This window comes from Phaenicophaeus curvirostris, chromosome 1, assembly GCF_032191515.1.
Source record: "Phaenicophaeus curvirostris isolate KB17595 chromosome 1, BPBGC_Pcur_1.0, whole genome shotgun sequence".
In the NCBI taxonomy this organism is placed as follows: Eukaryota; Metazoa; Chordata; class Aves; order Cuculiformes; family Cuculidae; genus Phaenicophaeus; species Phaenicophaeus curvirostris.
Window position 1 is genome coordinate 197334436 of NC_091392.1, and position 17471 is coordinate 197351906.

At 37.0% G+C, this 17471-nt stretch overlaps 1 protein-coding gene across 1 annotated transcript in view; it reads left to right on the forward strand.

Annotated features, from left to right (window-relative positions):
* The first annotated feature begins 870 nt into the window (after positions 1-870).
* The window catches only part of DEUP1 (deuterosome assembly protein 1), a 48705-nt gene continuing 32104 nt past the window's right edge, over positions 871-17471 (forward strand). Inside the window, exons 1-4 of the mRNA XM_069883403.1 lie at positions 871-926; positions 9480-9651; positions 10984-11079; positions 16393-16527. Coding sequence (XP_069739504.1) covers positions 871-926; positions 9480-9651; positions 10984-11079; positions 16393-16527 — 459 coding nt within the window. The remainder of the gene's footprint in view (positions 927-9479; positions 9652-10983; positions 11080-16392; positions 16528-17471) is intronic.

Below are 17471 nucleotides of genomic sequence, written 5' to 3' on the forward strand. Positions count from 1 at the left end.
TACCAGGGGAGGTTTAGGCTGAACATTAGGAAAAAATTTTTCCCAGAAAGGGTCATTGGGCACTGGAACAGGCTGCCCAGGGAGGTGGTTGAGTCACCTTCCCTGGAGGTGTTTAAGGGACAGGTGGACAAGGCGCTGAGGGGCATGGGTTAGTGACTGACGGGAATGGTTGGACTCGATGATCCAGTGGGTGTCTTCCAACCTGATGATTCTATGATTCTATGCCATCCTGTCACCCATAATGGGGCTGGCTCCTGTTCTTACATGCAGCCTGACTTGCCCCACATCCTTGTGTCCTGCTGGACCCACAGAACTGGACTGGTCTTAGCAACAGTCTTGTTCCCATCATTTGCTGAGGTACTTCTCTGAGCACTACATCTGCTCCCTAGGGGAATAAATAGTCAAAGGGAGTCCAAACTGTGTTTGAGAGCAATTATAGCCCTCATATACTTGAATTAGAATGTGTGAAGGTATGAAAAATGGCTGATAAATGCAGCCATGGATCTATGACAAATTTAGGTTTACATGGTTTTAGTGTCTTGGCAAGTCATTGATATCACACAGCAGAGAATGATTCAAAACAAACTGTTCATTGTGGAAATCCAGGGCTATCCTCAAGCTAGCATCATTTTTAGTAATCTCAGTGCTACACCAAGTACGAGAGCTGCTGACCTTCAGAAGTTTTCATCTTGCCCATTCCAGCCTGTAATCAGAGCTACATTTCCCTGCTCTATTGTTTGCAAAGGGAGAATTACAGAATTCGAAAGGAAAGCATAGAACTATCCAGTATGAACTACTTGGCTGTGTGAATGCATGTATTTAAGAATCAGAATTATTTTTTCGTTGTTGTTGTTGTTTCACTATTTTAGGATGATCCGTAATATGGAGCAAGACTTAGAAGTGTTTCAGAAACAAGCTGTCACTAAGTAAGTAATGACTTAATGTTGAGAAGTTGAATATATGATGGAATTGAAATAAGTGGCTTTATCAAAATTTGAAACACAAAGTATTAATGATTTTATGAGCAAATATGATTCTTTCTCAATTTCTTCTGCTGTTTTCTATGTAAACTGGAGAGGTTACCGACAATTAAAACAACACAGCTTACCGCTTTACCTAATAACCTACCGACTGTTTTTGTTAGTTACTTATAAAATCTTCATACCTGAACAAAAGGGGGAAAAATGTGGGGTTTTATTAGAATGTTAAGAAATGTTATTTTAAATTGTTTTGCAAAATAGTTGAAGTTGCTAGGCTACAGAAGTATAAACTTAGGTATCACAGCTCTTAAAACATTCACAAGTCTTAAAAACAAGGCTGTTAAATGCTACAGCCTTAGTCTTATTTTGCACAGGTAATAACTGCAATTGTTCTTACCAAGCATTAAGCGCGCTTTTCATCACAACACAATCATCTTTTTTTGACATAATCCAAATTTAGTTCTTTTAGTGTTAATCTAAAAGAAAAAATGAGTGCAGCACAAAATTTTTCTAAAGGAACATAAACAGGGGTGAGATTAGATCATCCCATCCATCCTGTTCAAGGAACTCGGCAATATAGTTCTGGAATCCTCAATGTAACAAGGATATGGAGCAGTTGGAATGGTTACGAGGAGAGCTACAAAGATGATCAGAGGGCTGAACACCTCCCATACGAGGACAGGCTGTGAGAGTTGGGCTTGTTCAGCCTGGAGAAGAGAAGGCTCCGAGGAGATCTTATAGCAACCTTCCAGTACCTGAAGGGGCTACAAGAAGTCAGGGGAGGGACTGTTTCTGAGGGCGTGTAGTGATAGAATGAGGGTCAATGGCTATAAACTGGAGAGGGGCAGATTTAGACTGAAGGAGGAATTTTTTTGCAATGAGAGTTGTGAGGCACTAGCACAGGTTGCCCAGGGAAGTTGTGTCTGCCTCATCCCTGGAGGTGTTCAAGGCCAGGTTGGATGGGCCTTGGGCAGCCTGGTCTGGTGGGAGGTGTCCCTGCCCATGGCAGGGGGGTTGGAACTAGATGATCTTTAAGGTTCCTTCCAACCCAAACTATTCTATGATCTATGATTCTAATATAAAATGTACTTCCCCATATAATGAGCTAAATAGAATACTTATTTATTATAATTTGTAAATACATTTGAAAGGCCGCTATAAGGTCTCCCAGGAGCCTTCTCTTGTCTAGGCTGAACAGGCCTAACTCTCTCAGTCTGTCCTCATGTGGGAGGTGCTCCATTCCTCTGATCGTCTTCATGGCCCTTCTCTGGACTCGCTCTAATAGATCCATGTCTTTCCTTTGTTTAAGTCTCCAGAACTGAACACATTTTATCACACCTTAATCTGAACCAAGAAAGTTTTAATAGCTCTGTTGTACTGAGAATAATATGTGCACATTTCAAGACAGAAAATAATTGCTGTATTAAAATATTCTGAACAACATGGCCCTTGGGTTTTTTTTTTTTGCTTTCAGGGGCATTCTTTTGGTAGTGATATGACTGGAAATGCAGTGATATAAAAACATGAATTTAAAAAAATCAAAATGTTGCTAGTCTTTGGACATATCTAACAAATCAGAAGTTTATTTCAAGAGTTCAGACCCTGCCTAGGCTTTTTTGTAATCGACATGTGAAATTTCAGGCCATTGGAGATGAACCTAGAGACTGGTTTGTCCCATCATAAACCAGCAATTCTAGGTAGCTCTTTATTTCCACTAACTATACAAAGAATCTGCAAGAGTAGTTTCGAATACACATAAAACAATAGGAGACATCAATTTCAGTCTATGCTGACAGTATTCCAGAAATAACATAGATGGCTTTAAAGTCTGGGAAGATGGCTGAATAATAGTGGTAGAAATCATTTGGATTCTTGCCAGCTGCAAGAATTCATAAATCACAAACTATCCATCCACAAATGTGTTTGATTCTATGTGGCTGAAAATTGTTAAGTGAGTTAGTTGCAGTTCATATAATGGAATTTTAGAGTAGAAGATTCTGAATAACTGCTGTATCACAAGTGCTTTGCATGCTTCCTATTTCTAAAGCAAGTTTTAAGAAGAGAAAATGAGTTAATATTGGCTCTAGAAGCTGGGTTAAGGATCAAAAACTAATTACTGTACTATATATGATGGAAATTGTTGTTAACATTGTTCTGCATAGGTTTTGCTTGTGTTTGAGGATCAAAAACTAATTACTGTACTATATATGATGGAAATTGTTGTTAACATTGTTCTGCATAGGTTTTGCTTGTGTTTGTATAAATAGGTCCATACGTATTTTCCTATTTGGCTGTAAACTTGAGTAATAAGGGAGTAAGGCATGAAGTGCAGACTGACAGTATGAACCAAACATTTCTTAAAATATTGGTTTCTAAATTACAGCTTTATTCTCAAGTGCATGCACAGCAATATTCTTAAAACATCTGTCAGGAAACAACCAGCAAAATACAGACCTGTGCAGAACTCTGAAGCAAAAGGCAGATAAATAGAGCTAGAAAGGTCTAACTAGTGCAATAATCATTTATGATAAGGGCCTCGGGTTGGTTAAACCTATTATCTGGATTTTGGATTGTCTAAATTTGGAAACATCTAGATTTTACATGAAAAGAAACAGTTAATAATGACAGCAGGATATGAATCATCTCTATTCTCACCAATACAGAAACAGAATAAAAGAAGACTCAGAGTTTGCCTACATCACTTTAAAAGTTAGATACCTTTAAGTGTTCTGTGCAGTTTCAAAGGAAGTGCAACAAAACAAAAAATACCTGCCACTTAAGTACAGTTCTTTAATTCTGTGTATGAAGAATCCATTTGATGTATCCATTCAGCAAAGTGGGAATGCTGAATTCATATGGTAAAAAAAATGACACTCATTTTGTCGGAAAACTTGTTCCGAGTGTTTGTTTACCTGATGTCATATTAAACAAAAGATACCAGTGCTTTCTGCATTCCACATGCAGTGATCAAAATGAATTCTCATGATTGTGATACTGTAGGATTGGCCATATTCTGAGCAGAATAGTTAGCACCTTTCTCAAAACAATGAAGGGCCTAAAATAATAGTTACAGCACCTAGCAGTACGTTTTTGCTAGTAGGTGGGGATACCTGCCTAACACATCTCTATGGTGATCTGTTTGCAATGCCAGAGCCACGATACAGAGCAGTTCTGGTAGGAGAACATCAGCAGACATCTACTGCGTCAGGTACAGCTTTCCTTTTTCAGCTGTAGGTGTACCTAGAGGATAGAGAAGGTGGAGATAGTCTGAGAAGCTGTTTCAGAAAGGATTTTTCCTTCAACAGCTCCCTTTTGTGTATCAGTGGTTCTAGGTTTATGAGACATACAAGGACTATTCAGAGAAAATTTTCCAGCAACAGCTGCAGAACTTGCCTTGTGCAGGATGATCTGAAAAGGACAGGTGAAACTTAAGAGAGAAAGATGCCAGCCATGGTGAGTCTGAAAGGGTAACCTGATGATCCAGGCTAGAGGTTGCCATTTGCACTTACATAACAATATTTAGATAATTCATGTGACACACAATAAAGAAAGCACCTGCTTCTGAAGGCTAAATTTGGATAGCTGAGTCGTTGCTGGCAGTTCAGCAAAGTGTGGCCATCTAACAATACGTGAGGCTGTAAGGGCACAGGTCCTTATAGCAGTATTGAAGAAAAGGCAGTCCTGATTCATACTGCTTTATTTTCTGGTTTTAAAATCCCATTTTTATTCCACCCAGAGGGAATCCAAGTACGTTGTATCATTAATACTATTTTGAGATGAGTTTCAGGCACTTAGGGAGGGGACATTTTTGTTTTGTGATATGTACATCACAGCATACTACTTGCTTGCACTTTGGATATTATCATTCTATGACTCATATTTTAAAATGGCATCACTAACAGTTTTAACATTCAAAAGACATTAAGATTTATGAGTATTTAAAAAGCTTTTCTAAGCTTAACATCGATAATGTTAAAGTTCTGAGCGTTTGTTGGTATATGAAGTTTACTTTTAAAAAATCACTTTGAGCTTTAATTATGGTATTGTAAATCTAACAAATTTTCTCCAATTTCCTGTAATAATTATCTGAACAAGGGATATGCACTATTTAAGCACCAAAAAAACAAATATTCAATGAACACATATTTATTCACCCACTAGATGACCTAGTGTAGTGCAATCACACGTTGAGCACGCAGAATATAAAACGCAGTGTGTGTGACCAGCACTTGACCCAGAGAACAACCTAAAGACAGGAGACTTCAGGGCCCTGGGAGGGCAGCGATTTGGAGAGCTGGCTGAAGAGCTAGGATGTGAAAGAAAAGAAAGGAAGCCCTTTCATGCTAGCATCCATGCAAAATGTTGGTATCAACTACCAAGAGTAAAAGCATCTGCTTATGTTAAGGCTTAGTTTGCACAGTCACTTAGAGTAGAGAAGTGTGTTAGTTAGCTTACTGTTCTTCAGCGATGTACTGGCAGCTCACTGGTGATAGGGATACTACCTCTAAGTTCAAGGCTCAGTTTTTGTTTGGTTAAGTACGTATCTGCTGAAGTTCATAATTAATTAGCACATTCTTAGTTGCAATGTCCCCCGAAACATATGTCAGATTGTAAAGTTCATGATGTAAAATGGCATTCTGGGCTAATTTTGTGTATTAAAGTCTTCTCCAACATTTCCTAGGACAGTAGAGTCATACTGCTGTGCTTTTTACCATTAACCCTTTTGTAGGCTGTGACTACATTATTCAGATGCTGCACCAGCTTTTGTCTCTGTTTGACTGTTTCTATGGCAATTATTTCATAAAATAATAGCAATACTAATATTAAGAAAATAGCTATGCTCATTTTAACAAACCATCAGGCCACAGAGACATTAGAATGGCTGCAAAATGATTAGTGATCATGAAGGCACTTCATGTGCTCACAGAGGCGTGTGCCATCAGCAGTGAAAAAAATACATAGCTTTTAAATTTTTATAAATCAAAGAGCCAATTAAATAACAACCAGTGGCTATCACTTTCAGGGAAAATGTCAGTGAGATAAATAATATTGTTAGAAGGAAAATGGAACGTATCATAACTTAAAACAATGTTGCAACATTCTTAGATTATTTTAAATGAAGAAATTTGTTTATCAAAAAGCTAAATTTATTATGAAAAGTAATAAGTTGTAATACATTTTGCATCAGTTTAGATATCAGGAGGGGTAGTTAACGAGTTTATGAAAGAATGAAATTGCTGGGTTTATTAACAGGAAATTTAATATAAGCTTCTAATCAAAAGCAAAAAAATAGAGACTTGAAAATTATGCAACAGTGTGAGGAAATGGAAATTAAATGCAGATTAAACTTCAGTTCTACAATGAACAGTCATTAGTACAGACACAAAAATTAAGAGAAAGCAGGTGTACCAATAACAGTTTACCAACAGTAAAACTAATTGAGATAAGGGAGAGAGAGTTGACAGTGGAGAAACAACACTGGCTTTATTTTTACCTTCATTTAGATATGGCAGCAATTGGATCTCTAAATCACTGCAGAGGGAAAAACGCAGAAATTTCCACAGTGATCAGATCATACCATTGAAAAGAGTAATTTGAAGATTTTAAACGAGAATATGTTTTTTTCATGGCCAAGATAAGGTTGCAACAACTAAAGATGACACATTTCAATATATTCCAATGTATTATAAAGACAATATAAATTTATGTCTTTGAAAGAAAGTAATAAAGCTGTATATTAAGGTAATTTATATGTAGAATCTCTTATTAAGGAAAAAAGGTAAAGCAATTACAACTAAAGCAGGAAACAAGAAAGGTATAAAAAAGCTCTAAAAGAAAGTGGAAAGGAAGTAAGAAAATTTATCAGCACTTAACTCATATGAGAACAGGATATGCAGATGACAGATGCCACTACAAAAATTGTGTGGAGAGCGAATGTTTACAGAAAATGAAATGGAAGAGTTAATACTCCTCACAAGTTTGAAAATTTACCACATTAACCCACTAGCTAAAATCAGTCAGTGAAAAGTTTTCCTTCACTTCAGTCAGATATATGCCTTAGCATGATATATACTTAGTATGAAAATACCTACGTTCAACGTTCTATGAGCTGTGAACATACCAAAAAGGCTTAGAAGTTTTGGTATTTAAGTACCATCATGTGGTATGTAACGGCTAACCAGGCAATCAGGCCCAGTCAGCACGGGTTTATGAAAGGCAGGACCTGCTTAACTAACCTGATCTCCTTATATGGCAAAGCGATATGCTTAGTAGAATCATAGAATAATCATAGAATAACCAGGTTGGAAGACACCCACCGGATCATCGAGTCCAACCATTCCTATCAATCACTAACCCATGCCCCTCAGCACGTCATCCACCTGTCCCTTAAACACCTCCAGGGAAGGTGACTCAACCACCTCCCTGGGCAGCCTGTTCCAGTGCCCAATGACCCTTTCTGTGAAGAATTTTTTCCTAATGTCCAGCCTAAATCTCCCCTGGCGGAGCTTGAGGCCATTCCCTCTTGTCCTGTCCCCTGTCACTTGGGAGAAGAGGCCAGCACCCTCCTCTCTACAACGTCCTTTCAGGTAGTTGTAGAGAGCAATGAGGTCTCCCCTCAGCCTCCTCTTCTCCAGGCTAAACAACCCCAGCTCTCTCAGCCGCTCCTCGTAAGGCCTAGTAGATGAGGGAAGGACTGTGGATGTTGTCTATCTAGACTTAAGCAAAGCCTTTGACACGGTTTCCCACAGCATTCTCCTGGAGAAACTGGCTGCTCATGGCTTGGATGGGCATACTCTTTGCTGGGTAAAAAACTGGCCAGGTGGCAGAGCCCAAAGAGTTATGGTGAATGGAGCTAAATCCAGCTGGCAACTGGTCACAAGCAGCATTCTCAAGGGCTCAGTGTTGGGGCTGATTCTTTTAATATCTTTATCAACGATCTGGATGAGGGTTTCCAGTGCTCCCTTAGTAAGTTTGCAGATGACACCAAGTTAGGTGGGAGTGTTCATCTGCTTAAGGGAAGGAGGGCTTTGCCGAGGGACCTGCATAGGCAGCACCCATGGGTTGAAGCCAAATGTAGAGAGTTCAACAAGGCTGTGTTGATTCCTGCACTTGAGCCACAACAACCCCAGGCAACACTACAGGCTTGGGGAAGAGTGGCTGGAAAGCTGCCTGGCAGAAAAGCACCTGAGGGATTTCATCAGTAGACACCTGAATACGAGCCAGCAGTGTGCCGAGGTAGCCAAGAAGGCCAACAGCAGCCTGGTGTGTAACAGAAGTAACAAATGATAGACAAGAGGAAATGGCCTCAAGTTGCACCAGGGGAGGTTTAGGCTGGGTAATTGGAAATATTACTTCACCAGAAGGGTTGTCAAGCACTGGAAGAGGCTGCCCAGGGAGGTGGTTGAGTCACCATCCCTCTTCTCTCTTGCACCCCAACATCTTGTGACTGAGGCTAAGAACACCTCTATAACTGAACATGCATTTACTCGTCAAGCAATCAAGTTGAGCTTTGTCTCACTGTGACGGTTTAGAAAATGTTCTATAATCATCTCTTTGTCTCTCCCCTCCCACTCTTGGCTCCTGAGCTGTAGGGTTAGTCACAGTAGTTTTTTTCTTGTTGAGCCTATGGGCAGTGTAAGAGGGCAACTAAGGGGGCAACTCCGACTGCTTTCACTTTCTGAACATCCTTCTAATATACCATAAATTAACCATATATCATTATTTTGTTACTTGGGAGACCTCGTATTTCTAAAGCAACAGTGTAAAACATTGTATATGAAGTTGTAATATACAGGATATATTCTAAATTTAATCTCAAAAGTCTGGGGAAAAATCTAACATCTACGTTGCAGATATTGTACAAATCTCTAAGAAATCCACCACATAGTCCCTCAAAGACAAGTTCTTTCTCAAAATTTGCTTCTGTGCTTCCTAGTAGAATTAAAACTTTCTATTATTACACAAGTCACCTTGTTATTTAAGTCCATTTTTCACAAAGAGAATAGGAAAGTGGGATGTAAATGTTGAACTAGCAATTAAGAATTGTGTGTCTCTGTCAAACCAACTGTTTAACAACTTCCTCCAAGAAACCTGCCTTCCATCATTATGTACCCTTAGTGGGAAGTCCTGTGCCCATAAGTAAATTACTATTCAGCTTCTCCAGCTCTTGCCCATTGAGGTTTCGGACTGGGTACCATCAACTCAACTTGTGCTAATTTGACAGTTCATCCCTGAAAGAGTTCCAGGATATCAAACCGCATTTAAAACTAGGCAAATAGTCCAGAATATGCTAAATACTCTGATTTTCACTTCAGGCAAACTTAAAATAGATGAAGTGAGAGTCCACCTACATTTGAAGGAATCATATTTTTCTTTCTGATATTGCAAAGTGATTATTTCCATCTGAATTAAAATAAAATCTCAGCAATGTAAACAAAAATTTGTTTTCTCCCTTATTCTTTATAGGAAAAATTAAATCTATTTTTCTTATATTATTAGAACATCTCTATGTGAAGCTGAGCTTCAGGAGTTAGTGCATCAAATTGACATTATGGTAAACAGCAAGAAAATGGAGTGGGAAAGGAAGATGAAAGCTTTAGAAACAAAGATAGATATCCAGGATCAAGAATTAGCAAGTACCCAAAGAAAACTGGATCAAAAAGGTCAAGAGGTATTTGAGAATATCATGTTCTTTAAAGAAAGTATTTATTCTTGCACTCAGTTAATGGTATGCTCTAAATGCTCTATAAGGAGACCTGTTTTTTCTATCATAATACCAAACAGCCCTTAAAGGTCACTAATTATCCTTAGTGTTTCATTTCAAAGTGTTCTTCTGTTCTGAAAATATATTGTAAAAATGTCATTGAAAGTCTCATATTTCTTCTGTTTCCCTAAAGTCTAAATTAAATATTCTCAGTTTAGCTGTAAAAAGATAATTTGATGTTTTTTTCCTAAATGCCAGTACTTCTAGTTTCATCAGAAATTTTAGATGTATGGTATGAAAAGTTCCATAAAATTATGTCTTTGTAATTCCTGTTTATACCTGACTTTTGTAATTCCTATTTATACCTGACTTTTGTCATTTTGCATTGTATACTGCCTTTGTATTATAACTTTATTATTAATAATGAAGTTTTGAATTGTATTTATTAGACTTGCTTATCAAGCTGAAAGCCCCAGTGAACCTGGTGTTGTCCATGCTTCACAGTCTTGTCTGCAGAGTAGACATTCAGAAGCATCCAAAGTTAGGTGTTTACACATAAGCATCTTTTTGTGAGCTAGGTGTCTAAATTGCCCGTGGCAGTTTTGAAATTGAAGTAACTCTCCCTAATGAGCAATTAAGAATTTGACCTTAGTCACTGCAATCAGCAGAGCCCAGAGAATAATTCAGCTAGCCAGTCATCAAAGCATCAATTTATTTACCTGTACAGGGATGTTATCTGGAATATTTTAGCATATTCCACCTAACTTCCAGCTACACCACCAGAAGAACATAGGTTTTCATGTATGCTCTTTGTCATGTTTCTCAGGTCTCTGTGTAACTCAGATAATTCAAGGTATCTCAAATGGCACTGTAACTAGGGACCTAAAATGAGTCTACAGTGTCTCCTGATAATTTTACATAAGTAGTTGAGAGTCATTCATATGATTATATAAACCATTCAAGCCAAATTTTCACAATGGGACACAGCAGCTCATTCATATATTCAGGTCAAAAATGCTTTCATTAAATGGTCTTTCATGACAGAATCATACAGTATTATCATTAAAACATAATTTAAGCATACAATGATATTTTTTCCATAAAATCCTTAACTCAACATTGATACAATCTAAGTTTGTGGTATTCAGTTTTATTATTAAGTTACTGAATGTATCTATATTTTTAATATCTATCTTTTAAGCAACAGTCTTCTTTCAAAGTTTCAAATGACTATTCCAAAAATTACATATTCTGAAACTCTTCAGAAAAGGTAAATCTGAATGCTTATTCTAACTGTAGGTGGGACTACTTCAACAGAAACTGGAAGACTTACAGGAAACTAAATATGAAATGGCTCAAAATTACAAAACTCAGCTTCAAACACTGAAATCTCAAGTAAGTAAAATGTCAGGTTTATATTTTATGATTGCTGTATAAACAGCTTATACATGCCTAATGGTATAGATGTACTTTTATGGATTCTGGAAAGATGAATTGTGTCAAACAAACCATGATGACTACAGCTTCCTACCAGGCTCCATTAATATTTCTGTACTGAAATGTCCAAACTCTTTGGATGGATTTTGATGTGATTGTGACATCTGTTATGGAGACAGATACTTGATTTCCTGACTTTGGACTAATATTCTTTAACTTTGATGAATAAAAAAAAATAGATAATTAGATTCATGCTTATAAGGCTCTGATGCACATTAGGAAATTTAAGACTGAAACATTCCACATCATATCTTTGGTATCATTTTTCTGATTTTAGTTTGCCCGATTTACAGGGTTTATTAAAGCAGTCTGTCTGCTAGTTTTCCATATGAGAATATAGCGTCAAAATCAGAGTAACCTGGATTATTGACACAGAGAATTTGTTTTGCCTTTATTTATTTCAATGTGCACTTGCAGTCCAGAAAGCGAATTGTATCCTGAGCTGTATAAAAACAAACCTGGCCCGTAGGTCAAGGGACATGATTCTACCTCTGTGGTCCACTCTCACGAGACCCCACCTGGCATGCTGCTTCCAGCTCTGGGGCCCCAGTACAAGAAAGACATGAACGTTTTGGAGTGAGTTCAGAGAAGGGCCATGAAAAGCAGTCAGAGGGCTGGAACATCTTCCCCATTGAAAAAAGATTGAGAGAGCTGGGATTGTTCAGCCTGGAGAAGAGAAGGGTGTGGGAAGACCTTACTGTGGCTTTTTGATACTTAAAGGGGCCTTGTAAGAAAGATGGACAGTGACTTTTTACCAGGACTTGTAGTAACGGGAGAAGGGGCAAGTCCTTTAAACTGAAATAATTAAGTTGTACATAAGGAAGAATTATTTTTTTCAGTGAGGATGGTGAGACACTGACATAGGTTGCCCAGAGAAGCTGTGGATGCCCCATCCCTGGAGGTGTTCCAAGGTCAGGTTGGATGGGACTTCAAGCAACCTGATCTAGTGAAAGATGTCCCTACCCATGACAGATGGGTTGGCGTGGATAATCTTTAAAGATCCCTTCTGACCCAAACCATTCTTTGATTTTATGATCCTGTTTGGCTGTGTTTGCTCTCTGCCTATGTTTTTGTTTGTTCATTATTTCTCACTTCAATCATGAATGTGAATTCTTAGCAAACTTCAGCCTATTCTGTTTCTCAGATTTTAATAAGGTGACACACGATTCTATGTTGTTTTTCTGGCTATCTTTCATTGGATTGTCCTACTGGAGATTTAGTGGTATAATTAAAAATTTCCAGTCATGACACTTATTGTAGAATCAGATTGGATTGCATAAATTTGATATTATTTTCATTTAAAGATGATAACACTTACTATCCAGATCCATCAAACTAATAAATCTTTAACTTATGTTGTCTTTAATTTTTTTTTATTTCTTTGTTTATGGCAATTAATTTGGCAAACAGTTCTGTGAGTAAGAGAGAACGTTTTAGTTGTTATGTAATTAACACTTCTAATCATTTGGGAAAGTAGAAACAAACGCTGTTTTATAATTTACACATATTATAGGAAACAGGAACAACATCTCAGTAAGTCTATTGAGAAGATAAACATCATGCAATAAAAATAATCTGACTTTTTACATATGTAATGTATATTTATCAATGCAGAACTATCCCCCAAAATATATAGATCTCTCTTTTCTCATCGTTTTTACATTTTCTGCAATATTTTTCACTTCTTAATGTTTTTCTTATCACATGCTAAAAATGAATAGGTTTGTATTACATGGTGTTGTAAAGAACTTCACTGAAATTGAACTTCATGAAATTGAAACTCCCAGTCATTTTTCATAAAGATTTTTGTTTTGAAGTTGTTAATTACCCAACAAATCCTTTCCACAGGCAAATACAATCTATTTTCATTTTGTGGGGTTTTTTTTCCCAAGGAATCTGACACTTCCTAACCTACAAGTTTCTCTCTATAAACCTGGTTATACTTCTTGCCAAGATTCTTCATTTTAGTTCCCACTCAGACCATCTAAGCTTTCTTTGAGTTTCCTGACTGCTTTTTCTTTTATCTTTATTCAAGAAGTTTGGATATCTAGCTTTTAAGAATATAATCACTTCCCTAATCGATGCCTTCAAACAATTCTTTCTCTCTCAGTCATCCTTTTTATTCTACCAAAGGTTCCAGTATTGATGCCATTTGCATTTTATTTTCTAGTTCCCATTTCTCCTTTTTCACCAAACCATATTTCTTCATGAAATATCCACCCAGTACATATTGACCAAAGCAGGAAGCTGTTAAGTGCCTAGGTTAGGAGGCCTGCCTAGATTCTCTAGGTGATAAACAGAAAGTCTGCCTGTTGGAACATTTCCAAGTACCTATGCCAGACAGTAGGACTATCCCTCTCTGCTCCTTTAGCTTCTACTACATCTCCTTATTGAGTTTCTTTCTTAAATTACAGTGTTGCAGCATATACAATAGAATGACTTAAATGTCCCCAATTCTTAGCCACACAAATTGTATCTAAAATATAGAGCTTCTCTGACAATATTAATTTTTGCCTTATCTCCTTTGTCTGCCTTCTTTCTTATCCTCACCTGAAAGTTGTACCTACTTCTACATTGTGTAATCTAAAGAGCTACAATTTAGTTTTGCACAGATGGTATGAGTGTGACTATTTAGCAGTAGCATTGTATCTTTCTCTGCAGAGGTATTCCTAAAATCCCTTCCAGTGTTTGTTGCTTCTTAATCTTAGTAGAAACAGAAAGGATCATTTCTTCTGGCTGTGAGAATGCTAGGCTATTCAGAACAAATTTCTTTCTTATCTACTGCTTCTGTGGTCCTCAGTGCTATTTACCCTTGCTGTTGATAAAAGCAGCTGTTAAATGAGTAACATTGCCACTGAATTTATTGTGTGCCTGTCAAATGCAGTAAAACCTGTACTTTTCTTGTATTAGGGAAATAATTCTTGACATGTAACCAGAAATTCTGAAGCCGTGTTGCTACTTTCATTCAAATGTATGACATTTTGTCATAATTAAACAGTGAAAACTTTAGGGGTTCATCTTCATTACTTTCTTCCTTCATTTTTTTCTATATTAATGTTTAGTAATTATTCTCGTTTGGAGAGAAATCCCTCAACAAAAGAACAAGAATCCATTCTTGCTCAAAGCATTTTAGCAACTAATTGCCTCACTTAGACATTTAAAAGCTAGGTGGCTTAGTCTGAGCTACCTCAGGCTCCCTTTAGAATCAATAGAGGGAAATGAACGCCCCTAGAATATAATTCATGTCAGTGTATGACAAGAATTTAAGATAGCTGAAATGACTAAGCATATGAAGGCAGCTTTTTTAATGCAGAGGAGCTCAGACTTGGATGTCTAACTTTCTGAAATCTAAACTTAGATGAATCCTACCCCAGAACTCACTAAAATGCAAATAGAACAACTTGGACCTTGCTTTTAAAGCAAATATGTAGCATTAAATGAAAATATGTTCTTGGCCTTTACTCTAGTCTATGGTCATGATAACATCCAGACTAGAATGTTTCTGAAATATCCTACTTTCATCAAATAAATGTAGTAGTCAAAATAAATTTTCTCATTTAGCCCGTTCTATTCCTTTCCAGACTGATCTGCTGAAGTGTTGGATCCTGTATTTCCTAGTCTTTTTAGCATGAAATAGCTAATACCTATCTTCATCTGAATTTGCTCTTCCCAGGCAGTTGACATATGCCATAATATATTCAGGAGTAAAAAATCTGTTATTTGAAAAAGCACACCTTTCTTCCAAAGACAATGAGCTCCATGGTGTTTGAGCCTGGATAATCAGACACATTTGAAATATTTTATCTTAACTGTGTTTTCTTGCAAGGTCAATTTCAAATATAGGCAGCTGCTCTGCGAGACTTTTGATTTTGTTTTGAAGGTGATATCTCAGCTCTGTGAATCTATTCAGAAATTCCAAGTTGATCAAATACATCCCGGGACCTCCCCATTTCATGAAACTTTCTACTCTAGGACAATCTATCTTCTGGTCATCTTCTCAATTCTTTTTGTGGTTCCTATTATGAGTTCCCCAAGTGATCTCAAATATCTCTAGGAAGTTTCCAGATGATTTTTAAACTCCAGTTTCTGTTCTGTATCTTGTCTGGACTTTTTTCACCGTTTTTGTTATCTGCACAGACCTCGATTGTTCATTCCAGGTAGGTTCAATAGGATTCCATTCAAATTCTAATTACTTCCTTGAAAGTAATTTCTTTTCCAGAGTGCTTGAGCAGTTAACAAAAATATGAGCTTTTTTGGTTTTTTCTTAGTTAGATGAAGAACTTCATTTAGAATCAGATTTTTTTTAAGTGAAGTCGTAATTATTACTGAGAAGTAAGCCATCTTATATGCCTAAATTTAAAGAAACAAAATGAGAGACATGATCAGTGTTCATAGTTGTAACTTCTTTTCTAGTTTAATTCTTTGCTGAGTTTTTCCACTCTTCTTCCCTCAGACCATACTTTTAGTATTTCCTTTGTCAATATCCTTGGTTTTCCTTTTTTGAGGAACCAGGTTAGCATATCTTTGCCAGACAATGCCAGTTTGCTGAGTCAAACCTGTTAACAGCCACTAGTCCTTTTCCTTGTGCAATATAGCTGACTGTTACCTGACTGGCCATTTTTCTGAAGATGCTGATACTTATACTGATACTTTCCCTTCTCTGCCCCTGACTCCTCTGCATCTGCCACCAAAGCCATTTTTTCCTGGTAAGATTGACAGGCACAACAGAATTAAGTGTCTAATTCTCATAGACAACCTTTGGTATTAAAGGGTTCCAGAAGAATGCAATCATCACAGCCATATCATTTCAACAACTTTCATGATAAAAAAAGAAACACACAAGTTTAAAATACCTTAATGATAATCTTTCATTCTGTTTAGTAAAGCACCCTTTAAAAATATCAACACAAGATGGCAGTAAACAAGTATAGAACATTTCATATAAACCTTGTTGGGGAAATGACACTCTGGGTAACAGCACAGTAAAGAACTTAAGCAGGACCAAATACGTGTCAAACAAACCTAATTGAATGGTTAGTTAGCATTTATGTGAAAGCTCTAAGAAATTAAATTTATTAATTGGTTCTTCGTTGCACTGATTAAATATTTAGAATGCTGAAGCTGCAGTTGGCTATTCTAGTTTAAAGAAAACTTGGTCCATGTGGACACCTTCGACAGAATCTGCATGTTCAATTCTGCTTTCATTTCTAGCTTTCAAAGTTGACACATAGTTACAAAAAGCTAAAGTCACATCAGTTAAAACAAACAATGGCTGAATGTGGAGAAAAATGTGAGGAAACTCTAGAGACATCATCTGAACTGAGAAGTTTGTCTAAGAAACTAGAGGTAAGAATGCTTTGTTATGATATTCTAATTTTAAATTGCCCTTAGAACTAACTTGTGGTTTACAGATGTAAACTTTAACTTCCTGATAACTCTACAGAAATTACATAATTTCATATAAATAATATTTCTATGTGAAATTATATGATTTCTTGCTCTGGCAAGATAAGGTGCATAGCTTAATAGTCAGGTTTTGTTCTTTTATCCAAGTTTTATTAGTGTTTTTTGTAGTTTTATGAGTTAAGACAGATAAATTTCTTAATAAGTGTAACTATAAATATATTTTTTTCTGGATTAATATATGTGAACTGGGTAATACAATCTGCTGAGACTTGAGACCTTTTCCATATGCAGGGTACTGTCACATAATACCAACCACTAATTCAAGTTTTATAGACAATTTTGACCGCATAAAACTAGATAGGAAAAGGGTTTAGGAATGGAAACCTGATTGCTGTACATGTATCTTGTCAGCAACCGTGTGCCTGCTGCAATCCACAACTTCGACCTCAGTATGTAGTTTCCTTAGGTAATGCACAAGGAAGGATTAGGCACTTAAAAACACGATACTTTCCACGAAGTCTGCTATACTGGCTGAAGCCTGAATACTATGAGGTGCTGAGGATAGGATTCATTATATTCCCCATCACTCTGAACACAGAATGGATTTTAGCTGCCTTAGTCTTTGATAGAGGAAGATACTGATCATAGCTCCTGGCCTTGACTTTTCAGAGTTAGAAGTTACTTTATGATCCGTATAATAATAAAATATTTATTGGGCCTCCAGGAGAATTAGCTAGCACAGAGAACAGAGAACAGGTATATAGAGAGTGTGCCTTCAAGCGGTGGCTTGTCTGCAGCTACTCCCCTGGCTACAGTCACAGGTGCAGAAACTGGTATCCAGTCTAATTTCTTGTAACTGAGCGATGTAATCTCTAGCTGTGCCA